This window comes from Heptranchias perlo, chromosome 31 (genome assembly GCF_035084215.1).
Source record: "Heptranchias perlo isolate sHepPer1 chromosome 31, sHepPer1.hap1, whole genome shotgun sequence".
Lineage (NCBI taxonomy): Eukaryota > Metazoa > Chordata > Chondrichthyes > Hexanchiformes > Hexanchidae > Heptranchias > Heptranchias perlo.
This window is the reverse complement of record NC_090355.1, coordinates 25,781,151-25,800,354: the sequence shown is the minus strand read 5'-3', so window position 1 is coordinate 25,800,354 and position 19,204 is coordinate 25,781,151. Positions and strand designations below refer to the sequence as shown.

The window sequence follows — 19,204 nt, the reverse complement described above, 5'->3', positions numbered from 1 at the left end:
GGATGCCAGATTAAGAACTCCTCCTCTGTTATACCTTCTCGGAGCAACACCTCGAAGGCACCATATTCAAATGGGACACTCCTGTATTTTGCACCCTCCATTATGCACCAAGGAGTTTTGAATTTTGCAGGTTAATACCTTTTCCACCGTAAGTGCAAGCAGCAGCCCTTTAAGAGCTGCTTGGACCCAATTTGGACCCACTGGCAGTGCATTGGAACCTTTCTTATAATAGATAAAGGGTCTGCTATTCTTTATAGTCAGAGCCACTGGCTTTTGATGATTGACTAAATCAACTTCCATTTTTATTACATGCAGTTCCAGGATTTTTACCAATCTTTTGGGGTTCAGATTCCACAAATCCACCTACTTCTCTAACCAAAAACCAGTGGACTTGTTTACAGCTATCAGTAATTACTGTGTTTTATGCTTTACAGCTGTTGGCAAAGGGAGCCTGGGAATAGATACTTTACATACCGACCTCCTGGTGAGACATCACAAAGTTTGCTCAAATGACACTATGAATGGGGAGCATAGTCCATGGCTTACTATTCCTGTTAATAGGGTCATTGAAGCAGAATTTCTTGATATCACATTGAAACAATTCTAGATAAATGCCTCTTCACAGACTGCATCTAACCAGTAGTATTTCAGATTTCTTTGCATTCCTCATTTTTTGGTACACTGTCTGAGTGCCAATTTCTCACACATGATGTTGTTGTTCACAACTCCAAAAAAGAAAATGAAAAACCCATGTGTGTTTTTAATTCTTCCATTCTTTCACTGTATAAGAGACTGTCCTAAACCCGGTGAAAGATGGCTGCAACTATGTATTATTGCTGAGTATCTAGAGTATTTAATTCTAGACATATGGTAAACTAAGAGGGGAGGAAAATTTGTGTTTTCTCCATTCCTCAATCAAGAGCATATACTGGTAACTTGCTCTCAGATTTGTGACAATGCTGATTTGCTTTCTCTCAGCCACTAGAAAGTGAACAAGAGCAAGTGGTGTGATTTTTCCCTACCATATGGGGTAGCACCTGATCTCATCCTAATGATTAAGAACAGCAACTGGGGAATCATGGACATGGACCTGTGTATTACCAGTCTGAGGCAAGCTGTTCCAACACATGTACATTTTGAGAAATGGAGTGCACTGTTAGCTTGTGAGGTCTGCGTCAGATACTCTATCTAGGGTTAATGAAAGACATGCACTGCTTAGTGAAATGATCTGATTAGCAGATGATTCAATCCTTATTTATAATATTAGATTGTGTAACCTGGACACAGTATATTAAGGCAACACAGTCTACATCTGTATTAAACCTTTTGGAGCAAAGCCAGAGTCTACAGTAAGACCTAATGGGAGGGGAAATAATGAATCCTAATCAATGCCAGCAAATATAAAATTAATTTAATATCTACATCTAAAATTAATCTAATTTGTACATCAGCTTTAGACATCAGAACAACAAAGATCTGAGCATTCATTACTTGGCCTTGTCCAACCACAACATGAGTTGTGGACACCAGAAACGTTTCTCTTCCTTGTTTGGTTTGAATGTTCACTCATCGAACCTGCACTTTGCCGCTGAACCAGATGCCCTTCCCTTGTTACTTGAAATTTGCTTTATTTTGAGTATTTGAAATAACTCGGTACAGCAACAAAATGTCAACCATCAACAAAGGAAAATAACTGCAGTGGGGACTATTTTTTAAAAATCAGCAGTAAACCATACCACCCACCCACTGGAAAGTCCCGGCCATAGATTTTTCTGGTAGTTCGGTACTGACTTTCAATTATCTGGGTCCTGTTCGGTGCTGTGTTCAGTGTAGTTTGACACCTGTATATCTGTAAAAGATCGTATATGGCTTCCATCACCTAACTGTATGTTAAGATACCTGATGGCAACGTGCTTTTATACCTAGTGAAAAACTGTTTCAATATAGAATCATAGAATCGTACAGCACAGGAGGCTTTTCGGCCCATCGTGCCTGTGCCTGTTCTTTGAAAGAGCTATCCAATTAATCCCACTCCCCTGCTCTTTCTCCATAGCCCTGCAATTTTTTCCCCTTCAGATATTTATCCAATTCCCTTTTTGAACGTTACTGTTGAATCTGCTTTATGCAACCCATTCAGGCAGTGCATTCCAGATCACAATAACTCACAGTGTAAAAAAATGTCTCCTCATCTCACCTCTGGCTCTTTTGCCAATTACCCTAAATCTGTATCCTTTGGCTACAGACCCTTCTGCCAGTGTAAACAGTTTCTCCTTATTTACTCTATCAAAACCCTTCATGATTTTGAACGCCTCATTAAATCTCCCCTTAACCTTCTCTGCTCTAAGGAGAACAATCCCAGCTTCTCTAGACTCTCCAGGTAACTGAAGTCCCTCATCCCTGGTACCATTCTCGTAAATCTCCTCTGCACCCTCTCCAAGGCCTTGACATCCTTACTAAAGTGTGGTGCCCAAAATTTGACACAATACTCCAGGTGAGGCCTTACCAGGGATTTATAAAGGTTTAGCATAAAATTTTTTAAAAATATCTTATTGATTTACATCAGTTCAGTAAAAAAAATTACCCTCTCAGCACTTAAGTGAGTTGTTTATCAGTATATTAATAGTATCATTCATTTAGAGATGATGTGCCAAAACATGTATCACTACAGAATTCAAACCCTAACCCACAGAGCATCAGTTTGCCTATACAACTGCTTTTAGAAAAATTTCAGCATACCTGAAGAAGAGAAATGCCATTTAACCCTGATGTAATTGCTATATTTTACTTGGAGGGGGAATGCTATCCTTCCTTCACCCCACTTAGTTACTCTCCTTAACTGTTTTTATCCAGGCTGCATATCTCCTGCATCCAAGAGGCTGGACTGGACAACTTGTTCCTAGAGTACTATCCATGACATTCTTAGCCAGCCACCAGGAAGTATTGGAGAGTATCCTGATGGAGACTGTTCTTCTATCTGTTCCCTTCCCCTTGAAAAGAGAAGCTTGATGTTCACTTTATGCCTCCCTGAAACACTGCAGCTGAGGTTGGAAACTCCGCAGAGTGAGGAATCAAATCTGTGGCCCAACATCCCCATGACCTAGTGGTCCAGCGTGGACCTCAGAATGCATGAGTGCACAGTGTTATTTCTAAAGCACTTTTGTGATACTTCTACAGTGTTGTTGATCAGTACCATGAGGAAATGGCTCCATATTTTCTTGTGGAGTTCATAATCAATTGCATGCAGAATTTTAGGAGTTTGAAATAGATCAAAGTGGCTACTGTTATGTATTTCAAAGTGCTTTTTTCATATATCTGTTTAGTGGAGGGAAGAACTATTCTGACCAGATAATGTTGTACTTGAGTGAGAGAGAGCAACCATCCCATTCTACTCAGGGAGGGGGAAGAGGTAGTGCAATTACCCTCTTCTACACAGGGATGGGAAACCATTTCATTCTACTGGTGGTTTTTCCAGAATTCCAGCGAAGGCTGGCTTGAATGAAATAGGCTGGGTGAACAAAGTATGAATGGTACACCAAATAGTTTCTTTTACAACAGCAACCTGGAAATTTGTCACTCTTCTTACCGTCTTTACTCACATAGGCTCATACAGCAGATGCGTACATAGGGTGTAAAGGTCATAAAGCAAAGATGGATGCTGGGATGCCTGGACAGCAGAAAGTGCACGAAAAGGTACCGAGTAGAAGTTAAATATAAGAATGTAAATATTAAGGCTTATCAGTCATTTTAATTCATAGAATGCAATGTATGTTTGAGTTCAAGGATAACAATGAAATACGGACTCCATTCTACATTCGCTGTTACACTTGTGTTAGGATGGTGCTAATGGTGAGCATCTTCCTTGTACTGCAGAGTTTGCATTCTACATATCTCCTCAGTGACACTGAGACGATATGTAGAATACAAACTCTGCAGTACAAGGAAGATGCTCACCATTGTCTTACAGCTTTGGAAATCTGACTTTGAGTTCAGTTCAGAAACATGTTAGAAAATCATGTTGCTCAAGTAAAATATGTTTGTCATTCGTAGTCTGCCTCCATATTACAAAAAGGATATACAGGCCATGGAGGAGGTGCAAAAAAGATTTACAAGGATGTTACCAGAACTGAGATGTTATAACTATAAGGAAAGACTGAACAGGCTGGAGCTCTTTTCTCTAGAAAAGAGATGGTTGAGAGGTAACCTGACCGAGGTCTTTAAAGTTCTGAAGGGGTTCGATAGGGTAAATGTAGAGACGATGTTTCCACTTATGGGGGAGTCCATAACTAGGGGCCATAAATATAAGATAGTCACCAATGAATCCAGTAAGGAATTCAGGAGAAACTTCTTTATTCAGAATGTGGAACCTGCTACCGCATGGAGTAGTTGAGGTGAATAGCATTGACACATTTAAGGGCAAGCTAGATAAATACATGAGCGAGAGAAAGGAATAGAAGGTTATGTTGATAGGATGAGGTTAAGTTAGGTGGGAGGAGGTTTGTGAAGCATAAGCACTGCCAAAGACTTGTTGGGCTGAATGGCCTGTTTCTGCTGTAAATTCTATGTAATTGGTTGTAATTGATTGTAATTTGGACTTCTAACCTCTGAATGTCCTGTTTTGACAAGGTGAATGATATAGGACAATATAAACAAGATTATTTATATTATGTTTCATGTTAAAGCTGCAGTGTGTTGGAAATGTAACAGTGCCCTCCCTGATACAGTTGCTAACTAAAGCCACAATTTTGCAGTGCATAGTACTCAAAGTGAAAATAATGGAGCATAGGTGTCATTTTATACCATTTATTAACAAATGAATGGACTTTTTTTTTGCAGCTTGATGACTCTGAAGGCAAAGGTTTCAAAAAGAAGAGCAGCTGCTTTTTCAGAGCTGTAGGATGTAGGTTTAAGGTAAACACATGCTTGAAGTATTTCAGTAGAATGTTACGCCAATCCAAATTTTCAAAATCCATTTCAGGGGCGCATCACCAAAACTGTGTTTGTGCTGCTGGTAAATGCTCCACGCAAACATGTATTTCAGCCTTGGAAATGTTCCTATTGAGCCTCTTCCATCAAGGCTACCCAGGGGATGAGGAATAAAACTCTGTTTTTGTGCCTGTGCAAAATATGTTTTATTACTATGGTCAGCTTCAATCAGGGTGAGTCTGGAGCGTTTCAGGAATCAGGACAGCTGGACAAGACTTGGCACCATGCTAAAAAAAAAATCAGGGTTGGCAGGGATCTCTTTGCAGGAACAATGGCTTTGTATTGTTTGGGTCGACATTTTCTGCAAATTCACCCATCAGATTTATAACATTTTGTGTGTATGAAATCCGTTCATTTTCACCCAAACTATAGACAGTTTTGTCCTGTAGTTCCTACACTATAGTTCCTGTACATTTAAAATGTAAACAACAATCACCTTTTAAATATACAGAGCCCTAAAAAAGTAAACAAAGTATATTTATGACTCATATATTTATGAGAACACTTTACATCATTGTAGACTTGTGACTGTGATTTGCATGTTATTCAGTCAGACCTACTCATTCGATAAATTTAATATCTAGTGGGTTCTCAAACCATATTTCATTTCCACACTCATGGAGTAATTTGTGTAGTGTACATTTTCTCGTTGAATATCCTATATATATATATTGTACTGAGAGAATTTCCTGTTTCTCACATTGACTGAAGGTGTTCTTGTAATTTAAAAAAATCCCGGCAGAATGTGGGTGAAACCTGGACTTTCTGCCACATCGTGGGAGGAAAGAATCTGCTGTGTGAATTCAAATAAATACAATGGGGACTGTTCATATTCAAGCAGATCAGGGTGCTGAAAAAGTCCAAAACATTTTATTGGGGGGGGGTGAACCTTTTACTAACAAAATAAACACCAACACAGAAGGCAATGTGAGAGTGTATAGTGACATCATTCATATGATTGAAATCTCCTCCTAAGTTCTGGCCACTTGTTATTTCCACAGAAATATATAGGGGAAATTAACGTGCATGTGGGAAATCCAAAGCAGAATGATGTCAAGGCTTTATCCTTGAGAAAAAGCCAATCCAAGAGAATTTTGTGTACATGCACAGCATTATACTACATATTCCACATGGAGTAAGTAGTTGAGGCGACTAGCACAGATGCACTTAAGGTTAAGCTAGATAAACACGTGAGGAAGAAAGGAATAGAAGAATATGCTGATAAGGTTAGATGAAGTAGGGAGGGAGGAGGCTTGTGTGGAGCATAAACACCGGCATGAACCTGTTCGGCCAAAGGGCCTGTTTCTGTGCTGTACATTCTTTTTAATTCTATTATTTATCTATGTGTGTATATAACTGCCAGACCCCAGGTTACCCTCCCCCACTGCTCTTATCTACCCATCCCAACCTCCCTTCTTAATTCACCACACCCAGGCCCCCCTGACTCATCTTGCCATCCACCCAGTCTTCCCTTTGATGTCCTGGTCTTGCAACTACAATCAGCATTATCTCCCTGTGCCACTCACCCGCACTATGTGCAGCACCAGACAATGGCAGGAATGGGACATTGGAGGGAAAACTGGGGACAGGTGGAGACATCTCACCAGTAGGTGGAATATGGGATTCGGCAGTGCTGGATTGTGATGGGACACTGGGGGAGGATGTATACTTGAAATTGAGGCGGGGAGGAGCATTAATTCTCTGCCCAGTCTTACCCTCCCTCCCCCCGCCTTGGTGCCAGACATTAGGAACATCTTCCCAGTGCTCTGAACCCTGACCCCACGTGCTACTAGCCTCTGAGCACTCCACTCCTTGTTGCCAGATCTCAAGCCCCCTCTTCTGCTGAAGCCACTTCCCAGGATCCTCCTCAAGACTCAACGACCCCACAATCCTTCCTCTGCCCTCACCTTTCACTTACTCCAGGATCCATTTCCTAATATTGCCAGACATTACAATTTACCACATCAATTCTGCCAGGACCTCCCTCAAATCACTCCAAACCCCACGATCCCCTCTGCTGTGCTACCAAAGGCAGGACTGCTACTCCAGCAGTATAAAACTCCAGCATCGCTCCCTCTATATTGCCAAATCTCACAACCTTCCTCTTCCTGCTGAACCCTAAAAGCCTTCCCCAAATGCTACAAAAGGGTAAGAGCCATCCTCTACCATTGCCATAAACCTTAGTTACAACTTAAAGCTGACACACTTTTCTGTTCTAGGGCGGGAGATCAAAGATTCAGGAACACACGGCTGGATCTGTGAGACAGCACCTTAATCTTTTATTGGATGAAGTCATGAAGCTGAATCAGAAAGTAATTCCTGCCAACTTGCCACCAGATATGTCAAGAACTTTAATGCAATTGGAGGCAGAAACTAGCAAGGTGCAGTTGAGGCTCACAGCTTTTCAGAACGATCATCAAATAAATGAAGTCTGCAAAGAACTGCAAGAATTCTGCAAGATCATGGAATCAGCACAGCAATGTGTCACAATTGTTGAAACTAAAATAACTGCCTTTGACGATGGGCTGACTGCAGTGCCAAGGGAGATTAACAAATGCTCAAGGATTGTAACTACTTTGAATAGATGGATAGAGCTCAATAACCAAAAGTTTACTGATGTAGAAAATAAGGTTAGTTAAAATGTTAAATTCATTTAATTCATTCATTTTAGTGGGAGTTTTTTTTTTTAAAAGAAGCCACATTTGACAGCTTAAATGAACAACCTTTGACTTTTGGTTACACATTTCTTTGGTTCTTGCTCTGTACCATTTTAACTGTTCATATTATTATAGTGTAGGATTTTATTTTCCTTCTGATATTAATATACCATTTAAAGATCAAAAGTGAAAAATATGGCAGTGCAGGTACTTTGAGTCCTTCACATTTCCATCAATACAATTTTAGAATATTCCACGATGCAGCAAAAAAATAAATTTTAGCATGATTCTTTTTCCTATGTTTTTGTCTCCCCCTGCCCCCACGCACCTGGATCCAACTATCCTTGGGTGAGAGGGCAAAGGGCACTGTAATTGGTTGACCTGCCAAGAGACATGTTTTTACAGTGTGGTGGAAGGAATCCCTTCCTGGTCAGTTTTCCTATCCTTCTCCAGGTGGTCCAGCCAATAAAAATTTGCTCTCTAATGGGAGGCTTGATGTGAGTTGGAGGTGGGGCGGAGTTTAAAACTAGCAAGCAATTCATCTTGCTGCATTAGTAAAAACCCATGTTCTGTTTGATGGTAAGTTGCTGCCCCTCCTGCTGCTGGAAAATCCACTGGGGTAAGTGGCTATATTGGGGAAAAGAGCAAGAAATTTACATCTAATTTTTTTTAGCAAGTCTTATCTGTGTGGGATTTCCCTGGTACCCATATCTTTCATATCATGACCCAGGCTCGCCAGCTGCATTAATATAATTGGATTGTATTTCTGCCAAAGCTGACAACTACACAATTGCCAGTAAGTCTGAGTGCTAATGCGATGGTATTTTACAAGATCACAAGATAATTACAGATGAGGAAGGTGATTCAGCCTATCATTCATCCAGAGAGATCCTAAATTTTCCCCATTTCAGCACCCAATTGTTGCTTTTAAAGATTGCAGGGTTTCCACTTCCACTACTCTTCCCGGAAGTCTGTTCCATATGTTGATCACTCTTTGTATGAAGAAGAATTTCCAGACAGCAGTCCTGAATTTGCCTTTGATTAGTTTGAACCTATGTCCCTGTGACCTACTCTCATAATTTAATTTAAAGTAATACTCTGGATCTACTTTCTCCATACCTTTAGCTATCTCGGATACCTTAATTCCAAGCTAAAAATCCCAAGTTTCTCCAGTCTTTCCTCATAACTCATACTTTTGATATTAAGAAGCAGCCTTTTGGCTCTTCTTTACACCACCTCCAAAGCTTGAATATCTCTCCCCTGTGTCTCAGTGACCAGAACTGGACATGGTACTCGAGGTGCACTCTGCCCAGAGCATTATACAACTTCACTAACACTGATTCAATTCCTCCCAACCTACTGAGTTCCTGAATACATAGCTAGGAGAAAGTACCAGGTAGCCAGATACTCCCTCCCAAGAGAGAGAGGAAAGAAGGATTGGCTCCAAGCTCTTCTCACATACATGCTGGTGGCTAATTCAGATCAGCATTGGTAGAGACCTGAAAGCAAGTTTCCCTCTGTGCCATAGTTGAGGTGACTCTGGGAGATGAGAAGAAAAAAATTAGACAGTGTACCCCCAAATTAAAGAAATTATTTTTTGTTGTTCAGTAGAAATCATAACATAGCCATGAAGTTCTCTATAATCTGTAAATCCCAGCAACACCTTTGTATTCAGTTAGTACTTCTTCTAAGTATTTTTACTTCTTCCTGCCATTTTTCTAGCCTCATGCAGACCCCAAAGCTTCAGGGGGCACTCTGGCCGAAGATTTAACAGCCCCCTAAAACCTTCCTGATTTACAGCATCCTGAAGAGCTCATCACCATGACTGTATAAGATACAAGGCGATAAGGAGAGAGCAGGGCAGCGGGGTTAGTTTTGGATTGCTTTTGCAAAGAGGCAAAATAGGCACGATGGGCCGAATGACCCCCTTCTACGGTTCAAACCAGTACTGCAGAGAAAATGGAAAAAAAAATCACTATTTGACAGTCCCTAATTGTTAATGATATTTCAGTAACTTTTCTATTTAAGGTACTCATCTGTTTCATATTACAGTAACACAATTAACACAAAATAATAAACTGGTCTAATTCGATAAACATTTTCACTAACGATGATTCTTTTTGATATTCTGACTCCCAAAAGCTGACAAATTTTGAGTGTAGACTGCATCGAACAGAGCAGGTTATACAAGATACTGCAGCACAAATGATGGCACTGGAACCAATGACACAAACTGGCATATTTATCTGGAAAATTCCACAAATTAAGAAAAGGTTGCAAGAAGCCGTCGATGGAACAAAGCCTTACTTGGATTCCAGTGGTATGTCATTATCTGCAGCATATGTGACAATTCCTAGTTTGTTCTAATAGTTATTTTTTTACTTTTCTATGTCCTTTTTCCCCATTTGACTTTCTCCCCATTCCTCTTCCACAAGCACTGGACACCCTCTAGAACCTTACTGAAATAGCCATTATTCATAAGTGAACCTAGACAGGCTATTTGATCATGTGGTGGTATCGTAGCTGAGCCTGTTCCAGTCCTCATCCAATGTTTACACGCAGACATTCAAAGCAGAGGGAGATAGAGGACTATGGGGAGAAAGCAGGGCAGTGAGATTTGTTTTGGATTGCTGTAGCAAAGAACCAGCACAATGGACCAAATGACCTCCTTCTGGCAATAAATTTCTATGGTTCTTCTATGTGTACTTCTAGCAGGAGTCACTGGACAGCAATCAGAAGTGATTTTCCCCTCCCTAATACAGCCCAATCGTATTGCTGAGATCAGCTCATTTAGTTCTGTTAGTTTTAAAGATCCGTCCCAGAACCAATAAAAAAAATTCTTTCTTAAACCAATATTTTCTAGGTTTTCTGTGTGGGAAACCTCTGCAAATACAAATATGCTCTCAAGGACCCCTCTGTCCTAATTTCCAAAAGAAAATATTAACTATGCTATTGTTGCAGAAAATTTATTATTTATTAGCAGATGTTCTGTGGCATTTCTCACGAAGAATCAGAGTATACGCTACATTGGATGTTATATCACGTAATGCACAGTGTACTACTATCAGGTCTACTTATTGACTGAGTGAAATTGCCTTTCCTCATGTAGATTTTTGCTACTGCTTTAGAGATCAAATTCCTTGAGTTTTGATTTTTCTGTGAAAGCTGTAAATCAGTGGACTTGAATATTATTATATGTTTCTTTTACATATGTACCAAATTTTTATCTCTCATCTTTTGAATATGAATGATAGAAAGATTGCAGGAAAGATGTGCCAGTCTGGAGGTACTTACCTGCTGTTTAGCAGAATAAGGAAGGGGAAAGATGTTTAATGTGACAGGCTGACTGGACTTGTTGGTCTTTTCCTGTTCTTTTTCATATGTTCATATGTTTCATGCATCTAACAGCTCTGAGAGAGACCTGGACTTTGGTAGCACTGGACGAGGCTGGGGTGTGCAGATTGGCTGACCAGCAGTGGGGTTCTGGAGTTTGCCAGGACTTTGATGGAGGTGCTAAGGTTTCACAGTACAGCCGTCAGACCTGAGACCCACTCCAGTATCATTTCTTCACCTACCTTGGTGTCTCCTCCAAATTCCTAACAGGGGACAGTCCTGAATTTTGACAGCACTAGGGAGGTGGTCCTGAGGTTTGGTTGTGGTTTAGCAGTGTCCTGCCATTTTGAGTCACAGAATGATGTGTCCTAATTGGATTTAAAACAGACCAGAAATGTTTATAAACCACCCAAAAATGAAAGGGAAAAATAAAATGGTGGGCAGACTTGGCAACGTCATAGCACCACCTAGTGGCCAGAGGTCTGCAACTGCAGTGTGGCAGCAAATGTTGACACATTTGCCGTTATATTGGCGTTGATATAGGATTTTGCTTTTACAAATGTTGACGTAAAAAGCATGACTCAAAAATTGTGACAGAAAGTAAGCAAGTGGAAAGGAAGTGTGTACCATACGTAAGACGTTTGCTATATATTAGATAAATATAGAAAGCAACAGAAATAACATGCTAGTAAGACAAATACAGAAATCCAGTGTCTGATGGATAGAAATTTGATGGCCTCGCAGATCCTCTAAGATATTCCCATGGACCTCACAGATTCCAAAGACTCAGTTTTAAAATGTCTCAGTCCTCATTAAATTATTGCAAACAATGATAACAATATATTATTGAATTGCGCAATTCTAATAGCTGGGAGAACAAGTATCATTGCATGATATATCAGTTTCAATAATTAAGTAGTGCCACACAAGTTCCTAAAGATAGTTCACACCATGTACAATTTACCATATATACCATTTATATAATGTTCATCCATTCTTGTATACTTGATGTTGCTTAAATTCTTAATTGATCGGTTTTTCACAATCTGAACCATCACATTAGAGATGCAGACCTATTGTTCTTCTGCTTACAGAGCATGGTTCCATCAAAATGTTACCTGCATAAGAACTCCTGTTTATGGTCCACTGTACAACTGAACTGGCAAATCAAACAAAAATATATTGAAACCATTGAAAAACTACTGAAAACAGGCATTGTAGACACCAGGTTTAAAATCTCATCCAAACAAAAAATTGGGATGGGATATTTTAAATTACCAACATGATCATACCCCATGTATATTTTCAAATAGGTATAAATCCTATATTATTCATTGTCTCACCTTGGTTTTTGCAGACAGTACATTTGCTGAACATCTTTTTCCCAGGTCCTTACCAATTTTTCTCTCAAATCAATCAGTAGGAGCTGTGGCACAGTAACCCAGAGGCAATGCTCCCTCAGTCCTACCACTTCATGTCCACTATAAGTTGGTGCTCAAATGTGCTGTACCACTCACTGCTAAAAAGAGAAGAAATTAATTTCAGTGTAGAATTTCCAGAGCTGCTACATCAACTATTTTTTTCCAGCAGAGCAGATTTCATTCTACTCGGCTAATCTAATTGTGACAGATAGTTTTGCAGTTAAAAGTAGGTTGCTCTTAATGGTCGGGCTACATGTGAATCTTAATTTCCCTCCTATACTTGAGCAATGCAGCTTGCAGCACTCTTAAAGGAAGTGCATCAAGGTTCCTGCTGCTTCACCACATCTAAAACAATGGTTCATCCCCAGCACCCCATATAATCAAGATTTTAGACTAAATCTTATTTTGTTTGCATCTGCCTGGAGACACAGTTTTGTTTTGTTATGTTCAGCTGGGCAAAGCATCAACATTTTGGAGAACTGTCAGGGACAAAATGTCCTTGAGCAGTGAAAACGTTGGGGTTGTTTCCTTCCTGTAAAAGGAAAAGAGAGGATGTGATTTATATTTATTCAAGATTGCTGTTAAAAAGATTAATCTGGGGATTTTTGAATGACACATGGTCAAAGAGTTATTTAAAAAATACGTTGCCAATTATTTCTTCATGCAGTACTGGGGTCTCAATGTTATAATTAATATACTTGTGTTGATGGCACCTGGGTGCCATGTTAATGTGCTATTTCTTGGCACAATGTAAAAGAGATGTAACTGGTGGGATGAGAATAGATTATTTTAGTTATACTGAGGATGTGTTTATGAGAGCTGGTCATCAGAACTTGGAATGGAATAATTGGTTGTGCATGATGAGGGATATATGAACACGTGGGAATGCTGAAGTTTCCCCTCAGCAACCTAGTGTTGTCCACTGTTCCCAAACTTTAGCAAACCTTTTAGAATGAAACTATTCATCACAGGTTAGCACTCGATGAGCAAGGGATGTGCTTCTTGACCATAACAAACACCTCCATTATAGATATATTGATTAGAAACTTCATAACCATGCTTCACCACATACGATGGGGTAACATTTTCTCTGCTTAGTAAATATACTGAAATTGAAAGCCTGTTCTTTATAGATGGCTTTACAATTTCTTTTACACACCAGCAGATCTCCCACGGCATTGCTTACGGTGAGTGGGAGGATCCGTTTTTTTTGCCATGCAGGGCATAACATACTGCTCCCATCACACCACTGGCATTCCCTTGAGGCTGGGCATCATCAATTACGCTAATCTGCGGGAAAGCAGATTGCAGAAGATGACCGACCTCTTTAAAGCCTCTATCCAGTCGATCCACCAATCTCTCCAGCGTAAAAGAAAGACTTGCATTTATATTGCACCTTTCACGACATCCCAAAGCACTTTACAACCAACGAAGTACTTTTTAAAAAATGCAGTCACTGTTGTAATGTAGGAAACGCGGCAGCCAATTTGCGCACAGCAAGGTGCCACAAACAGCAATGTGATAATGACCAGATAATCTGTTTTAGTGATGTTGGTTGAGGGATAAATATTGGCTAGCACACTGGGAAGAACTCCCTGCTCTTCTTCGAATAATGCTATGGGATCTTTTACGTCCACCTGAGAGAGCAGATGGTGCCTCGGTTTAACATCTCATCCGAAAGACGGCACCTCCGACAGTGCAGCACTCCCTCACTATTGCACTGAAGTGTTAGCCTGGATTGCTCAAGTCTCTGGAGTGGGCCTTGAACCTACCACCTTCTGGCTCAGAGGCAAGAGTGCTAGCAACTGAGCCACAGCTGATACTGTGGAGCCCAGAGTTTGCATGGCAGCTGTTTGAGCTTCCACCAAAGCTTCAAAATGTATTAGCATGGACTCCTGCTGTGAGGGTCCGGCTGTAGCATCCCTGAAGGTGACCACACTATCCGGGGTAGACTGCAGAATGGTGATTCCATACGAGATGACACCATAAGGGCTGGATGCCGACTCCTCCACACTATCAGCCATAGTAGTGAAATTCCTTGGCATGCCTTCATTATCTGTACAGCTATTGTGAGGCCAGCAGTTTTCTTCTCAAGGCTGGGCCCTGAAAGTCCTTACCTCTGTTCTCCTCAGCAGAGTTGGGAGAGTGCCTCTTGCTTGGGCTGTCCCTGTCACCAGTAGCTACTGCTGCCCACTGGTGCTGAGTGTTTGACTACATGCAGACCCCTCTAGATCACTATCTAGCCTATGCAAAATACCATCAGAGCTGATGCCTGGGAGCGGTGGAGTGCCTGACAGTGCATCCTCAGGAGGATTGTCCTCCTCAGAGGTCTGTTCTTCTTCAGGACCCTCTTGGTCCTAGAAGAAAGAGAAAAAGAAGAAGAGTTAGGATGGGAGAAGGAAACTGTACATGATCAGGTGACAGTCTTGAGATAGCAGGCTGAAATTGCTAAACTTGCTGCACCTGTGCTGAGTTGAATTAAGGGATACAAGTAATATGCAAACACCCTGCTTGGATATTCCATCAGAACTCTCCTTCCCCAATGCTCATGATTCATTTAGAAGGTGACGAATGTAAAGCGAAGTATGTATGATGTGAAGTAAGAAAGGAGTGGTAGGAGTGGTTGGGCGGTGGTAGTATGTGAAAAGAGAATGGTGTTAATGTGTGGTGTGAGGAGCGGAAAGGAAGTAGTGAGTGTGTTTGGAATGAGAGGTGTTTTACTGTGATGTTCTGATTGTATGTTGAAGGATGTGATGGAGGGGAGATAATAGTTGAGAGTAGTGGGGGAGGGAGTGAGAAGAGTGTTGTGAGAGAGGTGGAGAGATGAAGAGGTGTACTCACCCTCGCGAGGTTGCTAAATGTCTTTCTGCGTTGAGTCCAGATCCTGGGGGTGATGGTGTTCGCACTGATCCTATCAGCCACTTCTGTCCCGGCCTGCCTGACAATGGCCTTGGGGATGCTCCTGCAGGCACCATGGAAGAGTACACCCCCCCCCCCCTTCCTGGCCCTCAGGGAGGCATCAAAAAAGTGGGGGGCAGCCCTTCGACTCATCTCTGCAGCCAACAAGTCTTACACAGTTGTTGAGTGTTGGGTGATGTGGGCAGGCTGCCTGATTCTGCAGGCGATTGGGAGAGCAGCTGGTCCTTCAAAAGTTAATGAGGCCGGGAAGTTGAAATGGCTTGTGCTTCATACATGCCGCCCACCCCGTTCCCGCCTGCCTAATTCCCGCCCTGGGTTGAAATCGGGGCTTTTGCATTTCTCTTTCTTTTTCTTTCTCTCTTTGTCTCATCTGTCACCACTTATACTATTTATAACATGTCAACATTTTATCAATAGGTGATGCTAATTAGATCCTTTTTGTTTGCTTGTGAAATTTTTAAAAATTCAACTGATTTTTATTTTGGAAAAGAAAAGGAACTCAATTTAGAATGAGGAAAGACACTTTTTTTTTTCTTTCAGTCGGTTATCCTGCCTGGTCATTCTGGATTGCTTGATATCATTAGGCCATAGTAGTTTCTCATTGGCAGTATTCTAACCGTTTTCTTTGCTTTTGAATTGCTCATTTCGTATTTCTTCAGTTCTGATTTGTTCAAAGTAAAACAGCAGCAAATCAATAACGTGTGATGTCAAAAGTATGACAACAGGAAATGTGACAAACTTGAAGCGTGTATTAGTTGCAAGAATTTTACTATATTAATAGATTGTGTACAGAGGAAATCTTCCCCCAATATTGTTATCAGTTGGAAACACTGAGTTAATTACCTCTCAGTTAAAAAAAATTACAGCTCATAGTTTTGTGGATTTCAAATTATATCTTATTAGCATCTGAATGAACAACATAATCGTATGATTGGATTGTATGAAAAACCTGAAATATGAGGTGCTTGAGATGTTTAAGATTTTCCCTCATGGGACTATTTTATGCATCAGGTCCAAGCCTGCTTTCTGTGAAAATATGTTTTACATCTACTGATATAAAAATTTAACAAGATGTATAATACTATTACTTTATATCTTCAGATGGTTGCCCCTTCCTTTTCACTGTTTCCATTTTTCTCTTTAAAATCTATATAAAGCAGCATTTGTTAATTTGGGGATAGAGGTCATTACCATTTGCTACATGTGTTGTAGGAATTGTAAACTGCTCCACCCAGTGAGCTGATCTCTGCTCAGTATAAAAGTATAGTGATAATAGGAGGATATATCTGAATTTATTCTTTATTCTCCATTACTTACACAGAATTTTACTTTTGCAAATATGGGTATAAGATGTGCCTTCGAATATATCTGGCTGGCCATGAAGAGGCTCGGGGAACACACATTTCACTTTATTATATTTTGCTCAAAGGGCAGTACGATGCTTTGTCTCAGTGGCCTTTTAAAGAAAAGGTAAGGAAACGTGCAACCAGGACAAGCTTCTTCCTCCTAACTACAGGGGTGAAATTTCTCCTGCCAATATGAATTAGCATAAATATGAAACACCATTTCCCATTTTGTACTTATTCTTATTTTTTCACTAAAGTTATTAGCAGGAGGAATTTCACTCCCTATTTGTCTTAAATATTGCTTTAAGTAGCATTATTAAGTGCAAATATTGGCCTAGAAATTTGATGGTTCCGCATCCATTTTTCAGGCGCAAAACAGTCACCTAAGCATCCAACATGGTGGGCGGGACATGTGCGCCAATTATGTGCTGATCGCCATATTGGTAAAGTCAGTAAAATCGGCATCCAGTGCCCGTGCCTGAAACAGGTGTTAGGCCATTTGCATATGCCTTGCAAGCTGTGACAATCTGGTACTGGAAAGGGCCCTGGGAGCAAAGAGTTCTTTCCACCCGCCTCAGCCAGGAAATAGAATATGACATAGGAAGTCCCTAGGCAATGTAAAATATTGCTAAAATACAAAATAAGCAATTACACCTCCACAAGAGAACTGTTTAAAAAAAAAAGGGAAAGCTCTGCAATGAATGGACTATATGATGCCAGCAAAAGGAGATCCTTGTTCTGTGATAGACATGCCAAAGATGATCCCCTGGCTGGATTCATGCCTGCGTATCTAGCTGAGATAGAGGTGCAGGCTTGTAAATAAAGATAAGAAAACTCTTTAAAGAATTTCTACTCTTACATGATCTGTACAGATAAGCAGCTTTCAAGGACAACACTTCCTCATTGGGACACTTTCTCCTGTAAAGGTGCATTCACACAACAGATGTAGCGTTAGTGCAAAGCAGTGTCATGTTGACATTGGATGCTGATTATGAGGCCTTGCAGCCTGCTGTCATTCAGCAAATTTAGATTTTTACAAAAAATAGTGCATTCTGGTTCATTTTATCTCACAATTGATTTTTAAAAAAATTATAGGAAACATAAATAATGTTTGGGATTATTCATGTTTGATAGACCAACCTGATCATCACTTCCTCAAATGCTACCAAAATAGTCATCAACAAGAACTGAGAAACAACAACTTGCATTTAAACAGTGTCATTAATGTAGAAAAATGTCCCAAGGTACTTCACAGGGGAGAAAGTTATTTCTTGAGAGATTGAACACACAGCTAATTCCTACTGCTTATTTCTGAAAGTTTCAGATTTTCAGCATTTTATCCCATGTTTCACTTTTGATCACTTCCACTCCTAAATCCTCCCCTTCATTCACAGAGCCATGCTACTGTACTCACAGACACTCTCCCTCCCTGATGCACTCTTTGCTGTCATCCCCGGCTACTACCCAACCTTGTTGTTTCACTCCGTAAGTGGACAAACTGCTGTGCACTGTGGACAGGAATTCCTGATCTAGCAAAAACTATAGCAATAAACTATTTGCTGAGGTGGAGGTAAGCCATCTTGGTGATGCATGGTAGTTGGAAAGGTTGGATCAGATTTTTGAGGAAGGGATGATGACAGTGGTTTTGAAGGGAAAAGGGGCTGTGCCTGAGAAAAGGGAACAAGAAAGAATCCTGTGACATCTCTTGAGGCAGCAAGTCAGTTGTAGCAGCGCAAGCAACAGCTAATTGGCCACCCAAGTGGAGAACTTTTACACATCTGCATACACCTGTGTTATTTGTCACTGGCATATTTTGTGTGACCCACCATTTGCTGGCATAACAATAATTTAATTTTAAGATAGATAGAAAGGGGGGAGATATTTGATAAACTAATCAAACCTAGAGAGGATCAAACCCCTTGTCCGGATGGATTGCATCCACACATATTAAAAGAAGTTAGGGAAGAGATAGCAGAGGCACTGTTACATATACATCAAAATTCATGAGAAAAGGGAATAGTGCCAGAGGCTGCCAACAACAACAACAACAGCTTGCATTTATATAGCATCTTTAACATAGTAAAACATCCCAAGGTGCTTCACAGGAGCGATTTTCAAACAAAATTTGACACCAAGCCACATAAGGAGATAGCAAGGACTTTGGAGAGGAAAGGGAGGTTGGAGATGGGGTGGTAGTTTGCAAGGACAGAGAGGTCAAGGGTGGGATTTTTGAGGAGGGGAGTGATGATGGCAGATTTGAAGGGGAGGGGGACAGAACCCAAGGAGAGGGAATCGTTAACAATATCAACTAACATGGGGACCAGGAAAGGAAGTTAGGTGGTCAGCAGTTTGGTGGGAATAAGGTCGAAGGAGCAGGAGATGGGTCTCATAGTCAAGATGAGCTTGGAGAGGGAATGAAGGGAGATAGGAGAGAAATTAGGGAAAGATGCGAGATCAGGGCTAGAGCAGGGGGAAACCATAGGGGAAGTTTGGCTTGGTGGGCTAGGGGAAGGGAGGGAAGCGGCAGAGGCAGCTGAACAGATGG

General features: G+C 40.8%; 1 protein-coding gene and 1 long non-coding RNA gene across 3 annotated transcripts in view; one reads left to right on the top strand and one right to left on the bottom strand.

Annotated features, from left to right (window-relative positions):
* Positions 1 to 19,204, bottom strand: part of LOC137300594 (uncharacterized) — a 43,877-nt gene that overhangs the window by 13,714 nt on the left and 10,959 nt on the right. The window contains exon 2 of the long non-coding RNA XR_010958137.1: positions 12,317 to 12,492. This is a non-coding gene — a long non-coding RNA (uncharacterized lncRNA). The remainder of the gene's footprint in view (positions 1 to 12,316; positions 12,493 to 19,204) is intronic.
* Positions 1 to 19,204, top strand: part of LOC137300593 (TNF receptor-associated factor 2-like) — a 40,637-nt gene that overhangs the window by 18,211 nt on the left and 3,222 nt on the right. For both annotated transcript variants that reach the window (XM_067969762.1, XM_067969761.1), the window contains 5 exons: positions 3,601 to 3,690; positions 4,834 to 4,908; positions 7,203 to 7,613; positions 9,783 to 9,960; positions 16,635 to 16,783. In XM_067969762.1, coding sequence (XP_067825863.1) covers positions 3,601 to 3,690; positions 4,834 to 4,908; positions 7,203 to 7,613; positions 9,783 to 9,960; positions 16,635 to 16,783 — 903 coding nt within the window. The remainder of the gene's footprint in view (positions 1 to 3,600; positions 3,691 to 4,833; positions 4,909 to 7,202; positions 7,614 to 9,782; positions 9,961 to 16,634; positions 16,784 to 19,204) is intronic.